Genomic DNA, 24947 nt, shown 5'->3' with positions numbered 1-24947 from the left:
CATACCTTGGTGCATTTTCTGGAATACTGCTTACATGTGATGTTAATATATGTTACTGAGAAAGGGGTCTACGACCAAAGCAAGTTTAGAAATCATTGAATTAGAGCTTCTGATGTGCTAATGAGCACTGGGCATCTCCAACAGGGGGTTTCGATATTAATGGTCTCATTTTCTAAACCAATTGGATTTTTATATTTTTAAGAGGCATCTTAAAGGAACACAAGAGCATGCTGGGAAATGATCTATGACCCTGGCATGTTTCAGGGGTGTATAGCTCTTATCAGAGTCCCACTATTTTAGCACGTGAAACTCAGTCTATGTGTTAAATGTACACAGCACATTGCAGACAGATAGAAGGCAGAAGACCTCAGACTCCTCCAGGACCTTCCCAATTATCAGAGCCCATCTTGGAGCTCCTGGTCTTGTTTAGGGTGTGGGAACATGTGGCGTCCTAGGCCAGAGTCAGCACTATCCTGCCCCAGTTTCTCAAAGCAAACAATGGACATTAGAAGCTACTTTTGGATTAACCAGTGCACACACATTGCCACAAGACCTGCTTTGATTCTGATCTGGAGCTCTCAAGCCCCTTTTGTTTTTTGGAAAGGACCCAGTAGTTCCTGAAATCTGGCTACAATGAATGTTTCCGCTGCAGTGGCGACACCTTGTGGTCAAGAAGGGAAATGCACAGGACAATAGGGCTCCCACATTCCTTCTGCTCCAGCGGGGAGAGGTTTACCTCCAGAGAAGCCCTGGTCTGCCAGAGACACTGATGTCAAATTGACAAGATTTAACTTTCCTGCCCCCCACCCCACCCCCTGATCCCATGTTTTGTCAACAAGCTCGGGCTGCCTTCAAGACCTTCCCTGGCTGCTGGGAGCAGGGCCCATGCCCACCCTTCACAACATCCTCCCCTAAAGTGCTCCAGCCCCCCTCCCTCCTCCCTTGATATCCAGATTACTACTCCTTCAGTACATGAATCTCAGCTGACGGGGACAGTTCAGAGCTATCACATATGTGATCTCCTCTTACTCTTTTCGTAGCCTTTCGGGAAGGCAGTATAATGATAGTCCCAGTTTTTCACGTGAAGATATTAAGGGTCAGAGAGGTTGTGAGTGACTTAAGCTACGGAAGTGGAGAATTCAGGACTCAAATCCTTGTCTGCTGATTCCAGATTCCCTGTTCTTTTTCCTGCTGGCTTGCCTCCACTGATCCAAGTCAAAGGAAGCAATCTCTAATGTTGAGAATTCTGTCTTCAGATGTAGGCGGGTTGAGGAACTCTGCTCCCCAAATTGCCCACTGTGGACTTTTAAAATGTTTTAAAGGTCAGAAAGGGGTTTGGACTGACCCACAGAGGAAGAAGACACAATAGACTCTCTAGGGCCCCGTGAGGCAGGGCGGAGCCAAAGGCTTTGAGAACCACTCCCACCTCACAGCACCATCCAGATGCAAGCTTGTGTTGTTATTACCATTAACCATGCTTTTCTGGGTCACTCCCAGGTCCCAATTCTGACTCTGAGTAAATCTTATCTAGAGGCAAGATAAATCTTTTCCAAAGTAACTGAGTGAATCTCCCTTTAACCTCCTTTCATGCCCTCAGGTTTCTCCTCTTCTGGATCACTGAAAAACTAAGCTTTGGTTTCTAACAAGCAGAGGAGTCTTTTCTGATGGAGGCAGGAGAGCTGTGAGTGGGGTGCCCGTTTCCTACAGGGCAGAGGCCAGCCTCCCTAGCCTGATGCACAGGCCCTGCGCGATCTCTCATCGCCGCTTTTCTTACGGTGGTACCTCCCATCCTTCCTGCATGTGTGGTTCCTGTGCTGTTCTCCAAGCTTGGCCTACTCATCCTTGAGGACCCAGCCCAGATAACAGCTAATAATTCTACCAGGCCCTGGTCTCAGTACTTTATATGTACTTTTATTTAATCTTCACAACATCCCTATGAAGTAAATACTAGTTTCATGCCCTTTTTATAGATGTACAAATGAAGGCACAGAGAGGCTAAGTAACTTGCCAAGGTCACACAGCTAACAAGTGGCAGAGCCAGGATTCAAGCCCACGACGTGCTCCTAACCAACATGATCTCCTGCCAGCTCAAGTGCCCCCACCTTGAAGAAACCTTCTTTGACCCCTTTATGCATACTCTGGGTTCCAGCACCACTGGATACAAACTATTGCAGCATCTACAACCTTGTAATCCTCAGCTTTGGGCCCACCTGTACCCACTTTGCTGGAAGGTCAGACCAACCAGTGTCCATGGCTGATCTTCTGCGACCATTGCTGGAGACCCTGGGCTGTTCACAGGCCAGAGGAGAGCTGCCACGTGGTTTTGACACATTCAATAAAACTTGCCAACCAGAAATATGTAAACAAAACCAGAAGCTTGTTGGAATCCACAATACATCTTCTAATTTACATTGACTAGAGTGGGTTCTACTAATGCCTTTTTTACTTTTAAGAAGTTCTTGTTTTGCCCCCAAACAAATGAACAGTAGAGTGGTGAAGTTCACCCTGGTTTGACCGGAGCCCCTGTCTGTGCATTCACCCGGCAAGGCTCGCTCTCCTGTCTCATCTCCTCAGAACTGTTGTCTACATCCACTCCTCCACCTCCCACTTCCTTTCCACCCACACTGGACAGATAGTCCTCCCAGAAGTTAATCCAATGGGACCTTCCAGGCCTTGTCTTTCTTGATCTGCAGGAGCGGTGAGTGCAGCTGGCCAGGCAGCCAGTGCGCACAGGGGCCCAGGGATTCCACCGGGGTTTTCCCACATCAGTTGGCTCCAAGGTAGTGACAGTGGGATGTTTATGCAGCTCTTTTTTTTTCCTTTCTTTTTTTTTTTTTTTTCAGTTTGTTTCCTGACCAAAAGGTCAAATACCAAGTTGCCCTGTACAAAACCGGTCTCCTGACAACCATAGCAGAACCTACCATTTCCTTCCCTGACAATGTGGGACCCTTACAGCAGACCTGGTCCTGTAGTTGGGTGGGACCATAAAATGGGGGTGAGTTTGGGGGATGGGGATCCCCAGGGGAGTCTGAGATGGACCTGCCTGGGTAGGGGATGGGAATAGGAAATTCCCCACCCTTAAGTGGAGCCATAGAATTAGACTTGAGGCCTTAAATGTATACTTTAGGACATAATCATAATCGAAACTAAAATCCCACCCAATGCTTTTGCACTGACTGGTTATTGATACTTGCTTACTCAAGAGAATTCAGTTATGGGGAAGAAAGAAAACAAGTTACCATTTACTACGTTATTATTTCTCAAAACAACCTATGAGGTAGGTGCTATTAAGAGAAAATGCTGCTTAGAGAGATGGTCCAAGATATTGCAGTGCCAAATGCAGGGTGGAGGGAAAGGGGCAGCCTTGGCGGGGGGCGGGGGGGGGGGCTGGCCTTCCTTGCTGACCCTGTTACCTGGTGCGACTTTACGCTCCTGGTGCAGGACATCATAACTTCTCCAGCTGTACTGAGGGGCTGGGGAGCCCTCCTTTGATTGGCAGGTCAGCTGGATGTTGTTCCCAATCACAGTCTCTCCCTCGATGCTGCAGTCTGGCTTGGAGGGTGGCACTGTGTAGGGGAGGAGCCAAAGAGAAGCCATGAATTAGTTGGGGCTTGGTGATAGCCACCCCCCACCCCAAACACACACACAAACATACATACTGCCTTGTTTGTTTATAGGCACGGAAATGTAGAGACCATTCTTAGCTCACAGGCCATATAAAACAGTCTGAAGCCTGGATTTGGCTGTAGTTTGCCTACCCTTGGTTTCAATGAAAGCCTCTCTCTCTGAAGCCCTTCAATGCTAACTTCTTAGGAATGTTCCCTTCACTTAAGCATTACCGTCTTCCTGTGCTTTGCTGGTAAAATGCAATTGCCACAAGTGAGTGGGTGATAGGAGAGACCCCTGGTGGCAGCAGGGTTATGTGCGGGGTGGAGAATGAGGGCTGAGGGGATGGAGGGGCCAGAAGGAGCAGACACAAGGAAAGGAAAGGCCACAGAAAGGAGGTTACCAAAACCAACTGGCCACCCTCAACTCACAAGCCTAACCTGATCTCCCAGAATTCCTGAAGACCTTAAGCCAGGGTCTTTCACTCAGCACTGTTAATTAACATACCGCTGTGTAGAGTGGTTTGTCCTACAAAACCTATTGGGCACCTACTGTATGCCTGTCATTGCTGGACATGGGGATGACATAGTGAGTGAGTTTTCATGTTCAAGGAGTCCAGTGGGGGCAATAGACAATTAATCAAACAAGGACCAGGCAGGAGGCAAGGATGCTGAGACAGGACAGGCACGACAAGGGACACTGACCCAATCACAAAGCCATTAGTAGACGTGATTGGGGGAGGGGGGCGGTCAGAGAAAGAGAGGGGAGGGCACTCCAGGCAGAGGGAGCAGCCTGTGCAAAGGCCCTGAGGCAAGAAGCTTCAAGTATGCCTGGGACTTCAGGTCGTGTCCTTGAGGGTGGGAAGAGGAGGACACCCGGTAGAGAGGACTATTACTGGAATTCCCCAGTGGCAGGCTTGTCCCCTCTGCTTCTTTCTTTATGTGCCCCCTTGGATGGCTTGCTTGCCCCAGTAAATAGCGCTGCCCTTTCTACAATCTAGACTGCACAGTGCATGGTCACTGGGCATGGCGGGTGAATTCCAATCTCTGTTTGGCCCAGAGTTGCCAGGAGAAGCTACCCAGGACGCATCTCTCCCCTCTAGCGCCACAGCCCATGATATTTCCTCTCTAACACTGGCAGTGGTGGCTGGGTGTGCCCCACATCTCCTGCTATCTTAGTGAGGGCCAGCCAGGCATGGGGTGAGCGTGGGGCAAATCAGAGGCATTTCCTACTGCCACCCCCAATCGGACAGTCCCTAAACCTAAAAGGCCCCAGGTTCAAGGACAGGACTCAGGTATCCAGGCCCAGACCCATAGGACTGAAGCAGCCTGGGAAGGGAGAGGCTGCTACCGCGGGCCACTCTCACAAGCTGCCCTCCCGTCCTCCCTGCTGACCCAGCAAGCAGGCACCTGGGGGACAGAGAAAGTGAGCATCACTTCCGAGGAGACCTGAACCAGGTCAGGGTTGCTAAGCCAAGCTTTATCTCTTGAGGTCTCCAGAGGGACAGGAATATCCCTCCCCACCGATCAAAACTGTCACCTTTGTTTTCCAGGTACGCCTTTACCAGGAAGCTAAGCCTTTATTCCACAAAAAGAGAGCTGGCCACAAATATAATACCACCTTCGAAGTCTCACATTGACTCAGAGTCATGCTAAATGTGCATGACTGGTAGCCAAGCCTTTCCACAACCGGGTTTCTTTGTAATACAAGCCAAAAAGGAGAGAGAAGGGACTGGGGCAAATGAGCACCTAGAGAAACACAGAAAACCATGCTGAACATATCCGAAGACTAGCTTTTTTTTTTTAAATGCCAATAGCTGCCATTTGCCAGTAGGTAGTGGGTTTTTTTGTTTTGTTTTTAATATTTATTTATTTATTTGGCTGCACGGGGTCTCAGTTGCGGCATGCTAGTTGCCGGCATGCAAACTTGGTTGTGGCCTGTGGGATCTAGTTCCCCGACCAGGGATCAAACCCCGGCCCTCTGCATCGGGAGTGAGGAGTCTTAGGCAGTGGACCACCAGGGAAGTCCCAAGACTAGCTTTCTTATACCACCATTTGCCGAGGGAAAATTAGTAAAAGCAAACCCTTAATCCACTCCGAGGCAGCAGTAGAGATAATGGCAAACAAGGGACCAACCATCCCCTAAGAGACCCACCTAACGGAGGAATGTATCAGGGTCCTTTCCCAGGGCCCTTAACCTCGGCCCCCAAACTGCCTTCCCGGCTCACCTCATACTAGGCACCCCCAGCCCTCGCTCAGTTCAGACCCCTCCCTGAAGCTCCCCTCCTCAGTCCTCACCATCAAGAACAGCTAGGACTTTGAATCAGACAGATCTAGTTCAGACTGCCCTTCCACCCGCTGCGGGGGGGTGTGAGACCCGCGGGGACTCCTGTGGATCTCGGATTCTCAGTTGGTGCGTCCCACCTCGAAAAACAGAATGCAGATACTACCTGAATATTTATAGAGGGCGGAGTGACGGGAGGGAGCCGGGGACCCTGTGGGTTCCCAGGCCTCTCCAAAGCCTGCGACTCCCGCCGCAGACGTCAGGGGGCGCCAGAGGCCGGGGAGACGACCCATCCTGCCCGGCGGCGCCAGGTTCCAGGTACCCGGGCCAGGTGGTTTCCCCGCGGTGACCAAGAGGGCGCGCGCTCCCCCTCGGTCCGGAAGCTCCGTGTTCGCGTCAGTTTACTGTGAGGTCACGCAGCCCGAGTGGGTGGACCCACATAATTAAAGCCCTTCTGCCTAAAATTAGCCCAGCAGCAAAGCCATTCGGAAAGAAAACTTAAAAAAAAAAGGATTTTTACAGGGTTTCTTAACATATAGTACCAAATTATCTTTTTTTTAAAGCAAAACATTCTTTTCACCGAGTTTTATAATCTCGGATTAAATTTGTAGCCTTTGCCCTTCGAGTTAACTAATTTCTCTCTTAAAATGCAGCTGGCCCTGAGAGGGGAGGGGAAATCGGGATATTCACACCTGTTTGGGTTCCCGCTGCTTTCCCCGCAGCCAGCTTGCTGCCAGAAGAAAATGGGAGCTATTTAAGGGAAGCCAGAAGGAGACAGAATTAGCCCGAGAAGGACCAGGTGGGTCAAAGTGAGGGACTCAGCTGCGGGTGAATCAGGGCAAGGGGAGGGATGAGAGTGGGGTGGGTGACGGAGCAGTGCAGAATACAGAAGAGAAACAGGAGAAAATTACTCATTTTCCTGGCTGGGTAGTATCTCCCCCAGGAGCTAATGCAAATAAAATTAACCGCTATGCACTCAAAACGGTTTGATGCAACATTAATTATAATAGCTTAAATTGGAAACAGCCTGAGTGTCCAGTCCAGGGACAGAGGGACTCTGCGTCCGCTTGCTGGAGTGGCATGAAGCTTAAAGAACAGGAAGTGTTAGGTGATGTGGAATGAAAAGGGAAAAGTGCCAGTCATTAAGCTACAAATTCAGTTACCTACATAAATAAGCATGTGGATAGGATCTGGAAGAAAACATGGAGAAATATAAAACCCAGTGATATAGGTGAATGTTTTTCTTTTTTTATTTCTTCTTCTTTTTTTAAATTAGTATTTTTTTAAAGAGGCAAGGGATCACCAAACACAGCTATTTGTTTATTTGTGTTTGGACTAAGGTTGTTGTAGCCGGGGAATAAGAACAGGACAGCAGAGCAGAAATAGGCTTCTTTCTAACAACCTTCTGTGCATTAGATATTTTGACATAAGGAGCCCTCCACAAATAGGTAGGTCCCCTGATTCAATGGAGCCGGTAGAAAAACACATCATGGCACTCCACCTAGTCTGGGGCAACTAAAACACAGCTGTAAAAATGCTATAAGATGATAAAATGTGGTGGTGTCAGCCTTGTCCATGAGATTAGGGGAGGATGTTCCTAAAGCTCTAAGACCATCAGAGCTCCCCATGAAAACCCTGAAATAAACATACATGCCCTCACAGGGTGGCAGGGCTTCAGTGTCCCAGACCCTAAGCTGAGACCCTCAGTGTGCAAGAGCAATTACAGAATCTCAGTTTTCAATGAGTGATGTTTCCAAGATGGGCATGTCCTGTGGACAAATGAAGGCAATGGGCACATCCAGGGCTGGCATTGCTCTGCCCCTTCAACCTTCTTGCGCTGGCATGGGATCAGGAAGGGAAAAACACAAGTTAATGTTGTGACATGATAAAACATACTGGCAAGTCTACATCTGCCATAGAGTGAAAGAGAGAGTACACCGATAAGTAAACCTAGAAGAGTTTGGGAATCATCCAGAATTGGAAGGATTGCTGGTTGGGAATGGCAGACTTACAGGGTGGAACGGTGAAGGGCTTTGGATTTGATTTCCATCGAAGCTTGGACACCTTCTAGTGGTCATTTAACCTCTCAAGTCTCAGTGTTCCCGTCTATTAAATATGAGTGTTAATACCCACTTTCACAGATGTATTGCAAAGGTTAAATGAGATCATATCCATAAAGCACTTAGTGAGATGCCTGGCACATAGCAGGCCCTCAATAAATGATAGCTGTTATGATTGTGAATTTGTGTTATCTATAACAACTCTATACAGGCAAAGGTCATTGGAAGCTGATGGTAGTTTTCCCTCCATTTAAGAGGGAATCCCTTTGGTTTTCAGAGCAGGAAGACACAGAGAGATTGGGTATTTGGTTACATGGAATGGGTGCAGTTTCCTGCCCTCCTCCTATACAACTAAGTAAACACCTTAATCCTCATTTGGCCACAGAAAGTCTGGAATTCTATCATTAGAGATTCACCAATTTTGAAGGTCAGAAAATCTGATATACCATCTTCCTTAATATCATTAAAATGTCATTCCTTTGCAAATTAAAATGTAAATTGAATATAATTCCAACCAACTTTTTTTAACTAAGCAAAGTGATTTTAAAATTAATATGAAAGAATAAATGTGTAAAAACTGACAAAAATTTTTGGAAAAGTTTAATAAGAGAAGATATTACACAGTGCCAGACCTTAAAAGCCAACTACACAAATACTGATAACTCTAAATATATATGTGTGCGTGTGTGTGTGTGTATGTGTCTGTGTGTCCGTGCGTCTGTATGTTTGTGTATCTCAACACTGACTACAGACAACAGACATACTGCAATCAAAGGCAAATGATATTGGCATAGGAATAATCAAAAGGAAAATAAATAAAATAAGGAGTAAAAAACAGCCATGTATATGTAAGAACTTAATGTGTGACAAAGCTGGGATTCCAGTGGAAAAATAGTTGTTTCTTTGATATAATAAACGATGCTGATGTAATTGGCTATCCATTTGGAAGAAAACAAAGGCCCTTAGAATCCTATGTTCAAAAATAAATTCCAGATAAAACAAAATCTAAGGATAAAAAATAAGACTTACAGACATAAGAAAAAAACATTAAGTTCATTTTTATAACCTCAAAGGTGGTAGTGCGAGACCTGTGCAAGACAAGAGACCCTAAATCCATAACAGAAAACATCAGCAGGATACAGAGGGGACTTCTCCTGTGTCTCAGAATTTCCACTAAAACCTTCAGGTTGAGGCTCTGAATGGTAAGTACTGAGGAGAGGCATGAGAAACATCCCAGTGACCTTCCCAAGAGCAAATCCTCTGATTAACAGTTACCCTCACCCAGAAGGCTAGAGATTCATCTGGGAGGAGATTTCTTTAAAGAGGATTCTCAGGAATAGGGATCCATGAGCATCTCCCCCCTTCTCTTAGGGGAAGGGAAGGAGGTATTTCCCCTCAACTCAGGCCCAGCCAGGGAGGAACCAAGAGAATCCCACATGGAGAACGGGGTTGTCTACTGTCGAGAGCTGGCATCTCTCACTCCTGGCTGAGGTTCACTGAGGGACAGAAATCGGTAAGTCCCTGCAGCGCTACTCCTGGAGCGTGATGATGGAAGGGCTTTATAGATGTCCCTGGGTAGCTGAGGACCCATCTGAGGTCAGACTATGGTGCGTGCCCCTTGCCCAGAGAAGCTGGCTGGAGCAGACTGCAATGGTGGGGTGAGGAGAGTGCAGCAGTGAGAGGGATCTGCCCTCCCCGATGCAAGCTTTAGGATGGTAATGATGGAGGCTGATTCTTGTCATACTGAAGGGACTTGGTCCCAGAGAGCTGCTTGCTGGATCAAGGGGAGCCCAGAGTGTACAGCGGAGAGCAGGAGGGAGTTGCCATAAGTAGGGGAGGGTGGAAAAGGGTGGTGGATGTGAGAGTCTGGGCGGTGGGTGCGCACACTACCTGTGTCAGGTGGATCCCTGGGGGGTGCTGAAGAACCCACTAATGCACCCCACAAAAGAAGCAGTAGTGGGATGTCTGCTATGATTGGGGTTAGCCAAGAGAAAATGGTAAGTGGCCTGGCTAGGTGAACATGGCCTTGCCTTTTTCCCTTTAACACTCCCTCCCTTGGCCATGACCTCAGAGGAGCCAGAAGTGGGGGTGGGAGGAGGTGGACTAAGGAGAGTAAGAAGACAGACCCAGCCCTTATTCCACTGCTGGTCCCCAGGATTTAGGGGGTCAGCACAAAGCTAAGGAGAAGTGTGAAGCTTATTGGATGTTAAATTAACATACTGACTTGGACTGAACTGATTTTTTTTTCACCTAGCAAATTAACAAAATTTACAAAACTTAAAAAGATTGATAATATTCAGTACTGGTAAGAATATAGGAAAACAGACATGATCACATAATGCTCATGGCAGCAGTAGTTGCTTTGGGGAAAAGTAATTTGCCGGTATGGAGTAACGTTTAATGAAGGCATAGTCCTTGACCTAGAAATTCTACTTTTTAAAATTCGTATTTCCTTGATGGCTAATGATGTTAAGCAATAGAAATCCTTCTTTTAAGAATCTATCCAATAGAAACAAAGATAACACAGTGAAAGAATACATATATGTATATAGTCAGTATTGTTGGTACAAAAAAAAAATGGAAACAGCCTGAGAATGCTCATCAGTACGGGACACTGGAATAATCATAGTACATCCATGCACGGGGATGTATTCTATTAATAGGTAGATTTGTATGCATTGATCTGGAGAAATGTGCATGAAACATTAAGAAAAATTTACAGAATAATCTTTATAATATGATCTCTTTTTTTTAAAGAAAAGTAAAGAAACAAAAAGAAAGTGTGTGTGTGTTGAAAAGAAAAGAGAAGAGTGTGGAAGAATGCACACAAGTACTAGCCTTGGCCACCTTGTTAGTAGTAGGGTGCAAGGAGGAGATGGTTATTCTTTATTCAGGGCTTTATTGTTTGACTCACTACAATGATTCAAAAACCCAGGCAGCCACCTTATGTAATTAAAAATACAATCCCACTATGTAGTGTAAAGGGGGAAAAAATGAAGGAAACATGATCCATTGCTTTGCTTTAAAGTATTGCTACCTCCCACGGTGGGGGCCATTTCTTAGAGCGGACACAGGCTGGGTGCTCACTAAAGTTTTTCCAGTAACTGTTTGACATTGAGTCAGGTGTCTACTTTCCCTTGGCCTCATCTGCAAAATGAAGATACTAAGAGTAGGTGATTGTTCAATTATTCCAAAACTATAAACTCCGATAATAAGCTATTTGTGTAGAAAGAATGTTATCATGGGACATATTTCAGAAGCAGTAGAACCTGATCAATGGTGTGTTGGAGCCGAGGGGTGGGGAGATGGTGGTGTGAAGGGCTTCTATTGATTAGCTGAATTTAGGGCTGGGAAAGATGCCTGACCTGTAAGAGAGTCATTATTTGGCCCCCAGCATCAAAGCAAGGCAGTGAGAGTCTTTGGAGTAGGAGCTAGGGTTTCCCCTTTTCTTCTGTTTAGTAAGTTTGGCATGAAAAAGGCAGGAGCTGGTGTGAAGGAAAGAGCACTGGACAGAGCAGGGACAGAATCTCCAAGGCTGAGCCCCAGGGACCACTCCAAATCAGCCCTGACCTTGGCCCTGGGGAGCTGTCTGCCCAGACAGAAGAGTATTTGGTTCCAGGGGGAGGAACAGCACCCCAACCCCCCAGACGGATGGGGCGAGGGGAGGAGTCTTAGCTCCTGGTCAGGCATTGCTGCCTGGCTTTACCTTACCACCAGGGTGCCCTGCTCCTCTCACCGCCCCTCTTCCTACCACCCCAGGAAGGAGAAGGAGACACTCACCCAGGACCAAGAGGCGGACGCGTGACTTGGAGACGCCATCCAGGTCCAACAGCAGCGAGACGGAGCACTCGTACGTGCCGTTGTCATCCATGGTCAACCGGTCAATGGTGATGGAGGCGTCTGACTGCTCGACGTTGCTCGATACATTGGCACGGTTCTGATAAAGATCACCGTAGATGTAGGTTTTGGTCGAAAATGTCCAGATGAGCACCCTTTCCTGTGAGGAAGAAGAAATACCACTTGGTCTTCAGCCTAAGGCCGTGGCATGATGCTCCAGGCTGTCCTGACTACCCTCATCCACCATTCCCAGGCCCAGGTGTACTGACACACCAACCCTGCAGAACAAAGAGCTCTATACATGGTGTCCATTTGTGGATTCCTCTTATGATGTATTTATATGTTTTTAGTGAAAATATTGAAAGCCCGGGGCAGGTAGGCAGTTCATACCAGAGGAGCACGTGTGAGTAAGTGAGGCTTTCACCTCTTGTAACCTCTGGCACCTCTTACCCATTCCATTTTAGTTCATTGTCTGTTCTCAGACATTCAGTCAACCAATATTTATTGAACACCTACTATGTGCAGGCATTGTGCTAGGTAGCCATCCTTGGCTTCCAAGCCCCCTTTATTTATTTGACTCTCGCCTTTGGAATTTGTTTATTCATTGATATACTTATCATTTATCTAACAGAACATGGTACTAGCTAAGATCACTACTTTTGAACCAGACTGCCTCAATTCAAATCCCAGTTCTGCCTCCTACTAGTTCTATGACCTTGAGCAAAATGCTGACCTCTCTACAACTCCGTTTCTTCATCTACAAAGTGGAGATAATGATAATAACACTTGTATCATAGGATTTTTGTGAGAGTTAAAGTAGATAATATATGCAAAGCAGATGGCATCGAGCCATGAACTTGATGAAGCCACCTCGGGTAAATGAGTAGAGAAATGGCAAGTCCCCGAGTTACTTCATTTGGAAAGGTCAGAGAGAGGTCAGAGAGATACGAGCAAAAGCCAAGACGAGGCTACCAGAAAGCCAAGGGAGGGAGATTCCAAGATAGGAAAGTGGTTGATAGTTGGAAAAGCTAGGGAGAAATGACATAAGATGAGGACTGAATCAGCACACTGAATTTAACAAAAGAGAAGCTGCTGGTGATTTCGGTGGAGCATTAGGGGAGGAAGGCAGACCATGCCCGGCAGGGAAGAGAGTGTGGAGACATAGTGTCAGGTCTGATGCCTGGGCATGCTCTTTATGCAAATCAGGAAAAGGTGCTCTAGTTGTTGGACAGACACACCTTTGCCAAGCTAATGGCGGTCAGGCGCCCTGGGCTGGGTACCCAAGTGCATAATCTGCCCAACCACATGCAACAACCCTGGTAGGGGCAGATAACTCAGGAAGCTTGGCTGAGAAGGGGAGGAGCAACAAGGTGGGAGATGAGGACCTGTCTTGGGCTGTGGACCCATCTGTGGATGCTGGTCTTCCCCAGCTCAGTTCTTTTCTGACCTACTGGCTCTGCCAAGGACTCTTCACGCCCCAACACTCCTCCCAACCACAGCTATCCTAAGGCTTCCCCCTCCTGGGATCTCCCACAGCTCACCCCCCAACCCTTGCTAGGACCTGTCACAATAATCTCCTTGAGGGCATAGGTTAAATCCCTTTCTCTGCAACGTTGCTTGCTCTCAAGGGGATTGCCTCAAATCCTTTAGGAAGTGAGGGATCCATCAGTCAACAAAAGATCTTTAGTATTTATCTCAGCACTCAGAAGCGTGCCTGCCAGAGACCTAACATCTTGTTTGCTGAATACATGTGACGGTGAAAGAACGTGTCTTCAGTTTCTACAAGCTAAAGGCAGCAGCTGACCTCTCTAGGTTTTTTCCTGGGGTTCTGGAAACAGATAGGACATGTGCTCTGTCCCATCAGGGTGCCTTGGGCAACAGACAGTAAGGTGCCTTAGACCAAGATTTGCTCTCCTTTCAAATCGGCCCTGCTGCTCTGGGACTTGGGTGTCCTGGGTTCCCCTTTCTTTTCTGTCAGGGAAAAAGCTAAATGCTTTCACTCTGAGTAGTTGGGGATCTAATGCCAGGCATGTGTGCATTTTAAAAGTAGAACTCACTTTAAAACTTATGAATAGGGACCTCCCTGGCAGTCCAGTGGCTAAGACTCCATGCTTCCACCGCATGGGGCATGGGTTCCATCCCACTGGGGGTAACTAAGATCCCACATGCTGCACACGTGGCCAAAAAAAAAAAAAATTATGAATAGATGTTCCTCTTCTTACAGTTAAAGAAATGTGAATTTGATCAATAATGAGATACTTTTTCACTCATCAAATTGGCGAATATCAAATAGTTTGAGACTACTCTGTGTTAGAGAAATAGGTGCCTACACTGTTGTTGGTGAACATGAAGATGGGTCTGACATCCAATGAAAGCAATTTGACATTATTTATCCAAATTTTAAATTCACATAGCCTTTGACCCAGAAGTTCATTTTTAATAATTTATCTTATATATAAATATATATTTATAATTACAATAATATTTTAAATATACCTAGAGACATATATATAAGGATATTTATTGCAGCATTATTTGTAGCAGCAAAATATAGGGAACAAACCAAATGTCCATCATTGGTACGTATAGAGCATTCATAAAATGTGATACTTAATGCAAATATTTAAAAAAGAATGAGGTAGATATAAATGTACTGACATATGGAAAGAGTTCCAAGGTATATTAAGAGGAAAAAAAGCCAAGTGGAGGACAGTATGCATGTAGTTTATATAAACATACATATTCATATATGTATATGTAAATATATGTCTACATTTGTGTGTGCATGGTATACATGTGGAGCATCTATAGAAGTCCATCCCCAAATCTGGTAATAGTGGTTGCCTTTGGTGAGGGGAATAGGGGACTGGGATTCTAGGGTCAAAAGTAGATGTATTTTCATGTGTGTGAATATATACATTCACATTTTCTTGAATTGGCATAAAGAATCATTGGAAGGATACGCAAGAAGCTAAATCTTAGCCGAAAGTGATATTCACAATACTGAATGATTGTAGCAGAGATACCAATCAATCAGAATAAATGCTGGCCCCAAAGAACCAGTACCAGTGAAAATTAGCCTTGCTGGGGAGGACGGGGAGATAGAAGGATTAGGGTGTGGAAACTGGGTAGATGGGACAAGAGGGGCAGGGGTAGGAATGAGACTTCTCAATGTACACTTTCATGATGTTTTAATTTTTGAACCATGGGATTACTATCTATTCCAAAACAGAAAATAAAATCTCCCCATAGTCCCCAAAAGAACCCAAACAGGAAAAAACTATAACAAAATTTGGCCTCAAGGGAGAGCGCTATGCTAATCAAAAGGAATGATACAGTTTAGGTCATTTGAGACTGACCAACAGAAAGATGTTTTGGGGCAGGTGACTCTTTCACACTAGAGGTGGCATAATACGGCCCTCCCTGGGTCCAACATTCACTGCTCCCTCCCCACCCATCCCAGCCTGGGCGCTAACTAGGTTTATTCTGCCTAACATTTATTGAATGGCTTTGTAGTGTTTATCCTCCAAGAGGTCATGGTCAGGTGGTACTCATGATGCTCCCAACTTTTTAAAGATCCTTACCGTATGACTCCTTAGAAGCTTGTCCCATTGGATAAATCCTTCTCGGTTGAGGGAGGAAGTTTGGTAGGTGCATGGAAGGGTAACGCTCTTTCCCCGAGCAGCCCGAAGAACATCCTTTGGGGTTTCCACAGAGATGGCGTGGACAGTCACCCAGACTGGAAAGAAAGTGGGAAGTAACTGACATGGGCATTCATACTCATTGCCCACTGGACCTCAGAGGGAATGGCCAGTGACACTCTTCCAGCCACAGCTAGACACACTACAACTGAGATCTCAGCCACGGCACACCAGCTGTTCTCCTCCAGGCCGGGGGTGAAGACAAACACGTGTACCTTGGTTCACCCTGTCCCCATCCCACAGCAACTCAACAAAGTTAACTGTGTTGTGTGATGGGTAAAAGCCTGGCTTTGCACCTCAGCCCCACCTCTTACACACTGTGTAAACTTTTGTCAGCCTCAGTTCTCATCCATAAAAAGGGACACTAGTATTCTCAGAGCTGTTGGGAGAATTAAACAAGATAATATGTATAAATGCTTTGCTTAATGCCTGGCACCTAGAGCGCTCTCAATAAATATTTCCCACCGTCTTTTTTGTTGTGATGATGATGATGATTTATTCATTTATTTAGCAAATATTTATGGAGTGCTTAACTATGGTAAGAAAATTGATGTATAAGATTAAGTCAAGGTAAAGAGAGAGAGGGTTCTCCCAGGGGAATTTATTCTGTATAAGTTTATCAGAAAAAAGATGAGAAAAAGAGTGTGGCCACATCAGTATTTCTCATCACATACATTCTTCTTACCATGTGACTTTGACTCTCCTCCGTCAAGAGGTAGGGTCTATGTCCCCACCCCTTGAATCTGGGTGGACCTATGACTACAGCATGAGTGACGCCCATTTGGCAGAAGCTCTAGTAACTGGATTTCCTTCCTATATAGTCTGGATGGCCTTTAAACTGCTGATTTTTATGTTGTTTCCCAGGGTGGGCAATTTCGTACTCAGGCCCATCAGCAATATCCCTCCTTACTGCAGGTTGCTGTGTTGGGGATTGGATTCCCATGGATACAACATCTCTGTCTTTCCTACCCATTTCTATGTTGTCCTTCTATGTGCAGTAGCTGTTTAATCAGCCCTCAGATCTTCCTCAGGAGGAATTGCTCTATATGTAGGTGTAGATTCGGTGTGTCTGTGGGAGGAGGTGAGCTCAGGGTCTTTCTACGCAGCTATCTTGGGCCACTCCTGTACCAGTCCATATTTAATACACAGCTTCTCTATGTCCATTTCAGGAAGTAGTATAGCACTGAGTTTAAATGCACAGGCTCCAGAGCTAGAATGCGTCCAATGGAATTCCAGTTCCTTTATCTACTAAATGAGCAGTTTACCTAAGCTCTCTGTGCCAGGGTCCTCACTTGAAAAATGGGTTGTTTGAAGATTAAATAACATGAAATGTGTACTTTGTTTACAATGATTCCTGACCCATAATCAGTGCTCAACATATGACAGTTACATTATATATATGTGTGTTCAATATATTCTCTCTATATATGTTCATATCAAATAACTTCCACTTTCTCATCCCATAGTCTTTTGTTGAGGCACATCCTTAGTTAGAAGTTAATCACAAGAGATAACCACCTACCACCACCATGAGTGAACTATCATAAAGGGATAATAATTACTAATGATTATAACTAAAGAATACATCAATTTTAGAGACCACTACAAAAGTGAGTAAAAGTCATTTTATGTTAATTTGTGAGGGAAGAGATTGAAATGAATGGATGAGAAAGAACTCATAAAGAAAAGGAAAAAATCTTGAACAAGTATAGAGCACTATTTAAATGCTATTTGTAAACCTGAGAAGGATCTTTAAGGGCTGATCTGGTGCCCTGAGACACACTTACATTTTCCATAATCCTAGATGAGAATTTATCCTATGTTTAAAACCTTCATGCCAACAGCCATCGCTGTAAATCCTCCACAGCTAATCAAATCCTTCTCACTGATTCAGTCAGTATCCTCTTTTTTTGACATCACTGGCAGCAAAGACATCTGGCTTAACTTCTCAATAATTTCCCATCATGAACTCAGAGGATTCTGCTGTTTGCAATCACCAACTTTCTCACCCACAGTTCTGTAATAAACTGTAATAAACCCAGTTCCTTTCACCTCTTTCTATAGGCTTACTGTTTATTAGCTCTGTGGCCCTCGTTTTTCTGTTCTGTGGAATCTTTGCATCCTACTCAGTGGATGAGACAAAAGTACCAGGTGGGACATCTAATCCATCATCAGAAAACTAGGAAGTGGAGAAGTTTGCTTCTAGAGCCTTCCAACAACCTCCCTTTCTACTTGTTTGTACAGATCTACATAGGGTATCTTCTTTCCAGTTGCCAGAACCCACCCTCTCCCCAGTAGTTGCAGCTCTCCCATCCTGTTGCTGCCGACAGCTGTGTCCCTCATGCTCCAGAGGTATTCTTTCTTTCCTGCTCCCTCCCCACTCTCCTTTTTTCCTCAAGGCTGAGTTCTTCTGATATTCACGAAGACCATCCATCTGATAAGCTAATTCACTATAAGGTGTTAAAAACAAATAGTTCAGTGATGTGTTAACCTTCCCAACCGGTATACAAATTGGAAGAGCAGGTGCTTTCACCTGCAAGGAAGGAATCAAAATCTCACAGCACAATAGGAGTTTGCTGAGGAAGAAATTTTAAGCACATACATTGTCCTAGAGAAAATGCCCAAAGGCTCTCAAGCAGAGTAGATGACTCTGTCCTTTGTGCCATGGGTACCACCCACAAGTACCTTCATCCTAGTACTCTCTCATGAGAGTTTATTACATATGGCAGAGTGGCCAAGAGCACAAACGCTGGAGCCAAACTGCCCAGGCTGGCATCCTCATTCTTAGTTTTCCTAGCTGTGTAACCTTGCACAACTTAATTAACTTCTCTGTGCCTCAGTTTCCTCGACTATAAAATGAGGATAATAATATTATCTAACTCAAGGTTGTTGTGAGGGTTGGATGACAACATATTTAGCATACACAACCTTCATCCTGGCACATAAGCGAGAGCTATGCCAGCATTCTATATTGTCACATCCTTCTCCTCTGCTACACTGTTTTTCCTTCCTTTTCATATCCTCAGGGCTCAAAAAACTGCCTAACACATAGGAGATGCTCAAATAAGTGCTCTCGGACAGCAAACTGAATGAGTTCTAGAGAACTTAAGTTTAAAAGATGGGTAGGATTTGCAACCAGAGAAACTTGGTTGAAGAACTTACCTTACACGTTGCTAGAACATGTCAAAAAAAAAAAAAATTAAATAAAGAACAAAAGGATCCCAGAGAGGGGATGCCAAGTCTGCAAGTGGCCCCAGATGGAAATGGGAAAGGTCATTTAACCTCCCTAAGTGGGTGGAGTGTGAAGAGACAGCTTGAAGCCTCCAGCATTGCTTGTAAATAATTAAGGTTTGTTAAGAAGATAATAAAGTGTCTCTTGAGAGCTAACCAGAAAGCAATTCATCCAAGGAGAATAATGAAATGCTCGAAGGACTGGCGGCTTTAGGCGTACACAGCACATTATGGGAACCCTTGGGAAACTGGCAGGAATGCCTCCACTTAGCAAAATCCATTCGCTCAGAGAAACCACATTCTTAGTTAGGGAGGAGGTGCCCGAGGCCAGAAGGGGCCCATCGCACCCCACGACTAGATACATGCTCTGACATTGAGAAAGCGCTGGTCTCTAGCGAAAAGGGTGCAGCTCACACACGCACGTGCATGTTAGTTTGTCCTGCCCCCCCACAAGGTGGGAATGACTCCTGTAGGCTCTCAGACTGGCAGATGGGGGAGGAGAGATGGAGAGGTGGGGAGGGGGGTTAGAACTCCATGGATGTTTGAGGAACTCTTTGTTCAACATGGATCTTTAGGAATCTATGAATTCCGGTCAATTTAATGAATTTTTCCTAAGGCCCTAGTTTAGTGCAAGACCCTGGGAAAATGATCAGAGGCATCTTCATGCCCTACCTCCTCCAGGAATCCACCTGGACCATCCCAGCCCTTACTGGCTACGCTGAAGCGCTTCAGGGAGCATGTACCCCACGCACACGTCATTCTCATGTCAGTGTGGGTCTATGTGTGCGGGCCGTGTCTCCTCATCATATGGCAGCTCCTTCCAGCAGGGTCTGTGTCTCAGACTTCTCTTGTACCCATCGCTTGCTAGTTCCCACCCCAAGGTATGTACACAGAGCTGGGTGCTAATAAGACTTTATTGATTGAGTGGTTCATGACACAGTCCCTGCCTAGGAAGCAGTTAGCCAGCATCACTGTCAGCCAGCATCCTAATAGAGCCTAATTAAGTGTTAAGTGCAAATGATAAGGAGTGAAGTGTAGGGGTTGGGGGGGGTAGAGAGGGGAGGGACCTGGAAGAAGGATTTTAATGGAAAGCTTTATTGAGGAGGTGGGACTTGAAATAGCTCCCAAAGGATTCAATTCACTATGTTGAACTTGTGCATAGAAGAGAGTAAAGCAGGATGCAAAACTGTACATGCAACAGTAACCCACTTCCACATAGTCACAGAGAGGAAGCAAATTCTTAGAAGAAAAAATACCAAATACAGAATTAATACCAGTTATCTCTGGATTCTGGGATGATGGGTTTCTTCTTTGTGTATTTTTATTTTCCAAATGTTCTGCAGCAGACATGCGGTACTCTTGTAACCATAAAGCCATGTTACAGTTTTATATGTCAAGCAGGAAGTGAGGAAGTAGAGAGGTGAGGGCAGCTTATTTTGTCAAGGAGCTCACGTAACATGGGGAGATGGGAAAGCTGGAGCCAGAGGGCTATGACAGATCTTGAGAAGGTTTCTTTCGTCCCCTCTAGGATGGAAGATGGAGAGACTTAAGCAGGCTCCTAGGTTATAAGGATGGAACTCCCAGAAAGGAAGAGACTAAAAATAGAGGAGAAGCCAGGTGGAGCCAGACCCCCGGCTGGGTGGGGAAGGGCATAGGTGGAGGACTCGCCTTGCCCACAGCAAGAGTCACCTGTGCCCATGTGTACAGAGATAGAGAGAAGTCGGTGGGCAGGTGTGGAGCACTGAGCTCTGACTGGGGGCCCTGCCCTCCACATTTTATGCCTCTCTCCCAGTGAACTTTGTGACAGTCCTAAGTAGGAGCGTCTGTCTGTCACCAGGTTCTGCCCATGCCAGGTGTTTATGGCATCCCTGACTCACCAGGGCAGAGAACGAGGAAGCAGCCCAAAGGTCCCTTGGTGGCAGGGGAGGAAGGTACCTCAGGAAGGAGGTGGGTGCCAAGTGTGACAGTTGGTGCCCTGGGCAGAGAGGGCTGCTCCAGGGACAGAGCGATCTGGGAACAGAGACAAGCCCAGCAGGCAGGGAGGACATGGAGACAAAACCTGAGTGCTGCCAAGGTGGGGTAGTTTGAGGAGCCACTAAACTTTACCTCCAAGTCAAATATGTCCTCCACTGGCTGTCTCAATACTGAAATGCCCACTGCTGAGTGAAGGCGCTGAAGCCCCTGCTAAAACACTAGTGCGATCTGGAAGGGAGGGAAGACATGGTGAGTGACTCTCTTCCTTTAACACGCAGGGCAAATCCATTTCCTTAATTAGCCCCTCTCATCCATCCATCCCTAGAAACGATGGGTAATGTTGATAGAAACAAATGCAATTAGGAAATTGAGGCTTGGAGAGAAGCAGGACAGAGTAAGAAGGAAGGGAAGAGAGACAGGATAGGAGACACTGAGAGTAAACCAGCTTGCTGCCTGGTGAGGATCAAAAGGGTAGGTACTTATTCATTAACACCCACCCAGCAAATGGCTGCTGGATGCCCCTGTTCCAGGGACTCTGACAGGCTCTGGGGACAAAAGGGCAAGCAGAGACAGACACAGTTCCTGCGTTCGTGGTGTCTGATCCTCTGCATGAGTCAAATGATAATAAATCCATAATCACAGAGGCAAATGTAAAACCACCATGGTAACAAGTGGTACACATTCAATGACAGGATATAACAGAGGATTTGGGGAGGAGGAGAGGTTGTCCTTAGGAAGGGCCTTTTGAGTTGACATTGGAGGATGAGCAGGAGGGAACCACAAGAAAACAGGGGAAGAGGTGAGTGGGGGAGAGAAGTGCACTGTGCAGAGGTCAGGGCACAGGAGAAGGTGGGCCACGTTCCAGAAACTAAAACAAGCCAGTGTGTAGAGATGGAACCAAAGGGGTGGTTTGGGGGGGCTGTGATTCCCCCTGTGTGATATCCTTTAGCCTCCCATGATGACTCCAAATAAACACAGAGGCCAAGTACAAACATCATACTTGTGCCATCAGGGAAGTTTAGGACAAACTTCACTATCTGCCAAACTTCACCCCTCAAGGTTCTCCTACAAAGCAATTCCGAAATTATACCACTCTCAGTGCAGCCAGAAATATGGGATGGGCCCAAGTCTAAGAGGCCATGACAGCAATTTGAGTCTTTTTTTTTTTTTTTTTTTTTGCTATCTACAATCTATGATTTATTTCAAGCAGTTCTTTTGAGTATGAGGGTTCTTTTTTTTTGGACTTTCTATAAGGGATACACTTTATTTATTTATTTTTTAACATCTTTATTGGAGTATAATTGCTTTACAATGGTGTTTTATTTCCTGCTTTATAACACAGTGAATCAGCTATACATACACAGAGAATTCTTTCTTGCATCAAATGAGTGAGCACTCAAAGGAGGGAGAGAGAAAAGGTACTTGTCAGTTAGAAAATCACTGATGTCTATCTTTCTATAATTAAATTAGGAGAAAAATGAAGAACCCACTGGTAGCAGGAAGAAGCAAGAGTCCTTAGAGTCTGGCATTTGGTGAGCTAGATATTCAGTTACTGTGGATTTCCACTGTTTTTCCCCAGGCAGAACATACATCAGAGACTTGGGAACGCAGGTACCTGAAGCCAGATTAGGCTTACATTCCATAACTACGTTGCTTGCAGGGCTATTGTTACTATACTAGATGGCTGTGCCCCAGAGAAATGGGGTGCTGGTGTGTTTCCACAAATCTTTATCCCAGTCTTCATCGCAAGGAGGGCACTGCCAAGTGCTCTCAGCCAGTCTCTTGTCTAAGTTTCCTGGTTTGGTTGACAACATCCTGCTCAATACAACTTTTGTTATCACAATTTGAGTACGATGATTGATTTCAGCCCAAGGAATATGGTGAGGAGCATAAAGGGACAAGTAGCCAATTTGCAACATCAGCACAATTTGTAAGTTTCTTCCAATTTGGAAATGAAGGAGGCGAATCCAAGGGCACGCTCCAAACACGGATCCCTCCCCAGTGGCCTTTGCCCCACAGCCGTGTCCCAGCAACGCTCACTTCCGGTCCCGGATGTTGGGGGCAGGGTCCCCACTTCCTGTGCCCGGCAGTCTCTGTTCTGGTCAGACCGTGGGGCTGGGGGCTCGGCTGTGGGCATCGTGGTCGCCACCCTCTACGGGCCACCTTCTCCAGCCCTTCCCACTCCTCAGTGCCCGCCTCCGTGGGCCCATCCTCTTTTAGGCTATCCTCCTCTGGCCCCCAGAATGCTAGTGGCCTTGTGGGAGTGGGACTTGGGCGGCCTTCCCTGGGCTTTTTGAAGGCCGTCTTAGAAAAGAGAACCGGGCTTAGAAATGGCAACTGGGGGAGGCAGTGGGGCTGGTTAGAGGTCAGGTGTTGGTTGGAAAGAAGCCTTATTTGGGGAAGTTGTCCAGATAGAAAGTTAACTTAGATTTGGAGGGGAGAGAAAGGAAAATTATAAAGGAGATAACTGGGCAGAACAGCCCCCAAAAACCAATCACCAAGGACAAGAATCTAGTTGTTTATGTTTAGCACACGTTGTAGAGTCTCACAATTTAAAGGTCAACAGTAGTATCTGAGAATGCTTGGTAAGATGGATGCCCTAGTTGGATTAAAGGGAGTTTTAGATTTGAGGAGAGAACTCAATGAAAAGAGTTGGAGAGGAAAAGAGGACCAGAAAGTTATAACTCGATAGTAGAAAACCAAACATATATTGTGAGCCCTTGTTCTGGAAACTATGATACCAAGGGAAAAAAAAAAAAAAAGCATAAGCAGTAGTTCTTATCCCCAAGCTGCTTAGGAAAACAAGTCCCAAAGTGGGTGAAAGGTTAAATGGCAGTATAACAGAGGGTCAAAAAAGTGGTTGAGACCTCAAATTCAAATCAGGAAGAAATCACTGGGACCCAAAGTTACCTAGGAAGGCTTTATGGAGAGAAAGGACTTATGATTTTTTAAGGTTAGACAGAAAGGAAGGTGTTGACACGACAGGTAGGTCTGATGATAATATTTTTCCAGACCAAGAAGTTCAGGATGTGATATGACAAACATTTTTGTAATGTTCAAGGCGTAAAGGTATAGGAGGCAGTCTAGGTGCTGAAATATTGGGATTTGGGGGAACATTTCAGTGGTTTATAGAGCCTAAACGTGACTTAGGAGAATCTATCCTCGCGATATGAGTCTTATCCTAATAGTAATGGGAAATCACTGAAGAGCTTTAAGTAGGGGTAGCGACATGGTCATAATTTCATTTGAAAAGATCAGTTTGGCTTCAGGGTGGACAGCAGATAGGAGAAGGGATAAAACAGGCTCCCAAAGCCAGTTGGAGGCTATGGAAGTAGCTTAGGAGAGGCAGCTTACATCGGTGAGGTGGCAGAGGAAACAGAGAAAGATGAACAGACTCAAGAGATGTTGGAGGGCTAAAATCATCAGGACAGAGTGATGACTTGAATTTGTAGCTGAAGGAGAAGGAGCTGTTAAGGGTGATATGGTGGCATCAAAATATGGTCCCAAAATACTTTGAAATTCCTCTGGTTACCAGGGGGTAAGTGTGGGGGGAGGGATAAATTGGAAGGTTGGGATTGACATATACACATTACTATGTATGAAATGGATAATAAGGACCTACTGTATAGCACAGGGAACTCTACTCAATACTCTGTAATGGCCTATATGGGAAAAGAATCTAAAAAAGAGTGGATAAATATATATGTATAACAGATTCACTTTGCTGTACACCTGAAACTAACAGAACATTGTAAATCAACTATACCCCAATAAAAATTTAAAAATAAATAAGTACCTTAATAAATAAATAGGACTCATATCCCCTCCCTTGAGTCTGGGTTCTGTGATTGTTTGATCAATAGAATATGGTGGAAGTATGGTAATAGATGCTGGATCAGTGTCTGGGCCCAGACTTTAAGATACTGGCAGCTTCCACCTTCTGTCTCTCTAGATGTTTGCTCTTATAATCTAGCCACCATGCTGCGAGGAAGCCCAAACTTCCCTGTGGAGAAGTCCACAAAGAGAGGAACTGGAGTTAGCACCAACTTGCCAGCCAGTGAGCCAGCATTTTGGAAGTGGGTCTTCCAACCCCAGTCAACTCACTCCAGTTGATACTGCAGGGAACAGGGACAAGCTGTCCCTGCCAAGCCCCATCCAAGTTACAGATTTGTGAGCAAAATAAATGTTTTTTATTATTGTCTTAAGTTACTAAGTTACCACTAAGTTAAGGGGTAGTTTATTACATAGGAATAGA

General features: G+C 45.5%; 1 protein-coding gene across 1 annotated transcript in view; it reads right to left on the bottom strand.

Moving 5' to 3' along the window:
* GPA33 (glycoprotein A33) overlaps positions 1-24947 on the bottom strand; it is a 42906-nt gene that overhangs the window by 10968 nt on the left and 6991 nt on the right. Inside the window, exons 2-4 of the mRNA XM_061185770.1 lie at positions 15371-15525; positions 11730-11946; positions 3414-3566 (exon numbers count right to left, since the gene is read on the bottom strand). Coding sequence (XP_061041753.1) covers positions 3414-3566; positions 11730-11946; positions 15371-15525 — 525 coding nt within the window. The remainder of the gene's footprint in view (positions 1-3413; positions 3567-11729; positions 11947-15370; positions 15526-24947) is intronic.

This window comes from Eubalaena glacialis, chromosome 3 (assembly GCF_028564815.1).
Source record: "Eubalaena glacialis isolate mEubGla1 chromosome 3, mEubGla1.1.hap2.+ XY, whole genome shotgun sequence".
Lineage (NCBI taxonomy): Eukaryota > Metazoa > Chordata > Mammalia > Artiodactyla > Balaenidae > Eubalaena > Eubalaena glacialis.
This window is presented reverse-complemented; position numbering and strand designations above follow the sequence as displayed.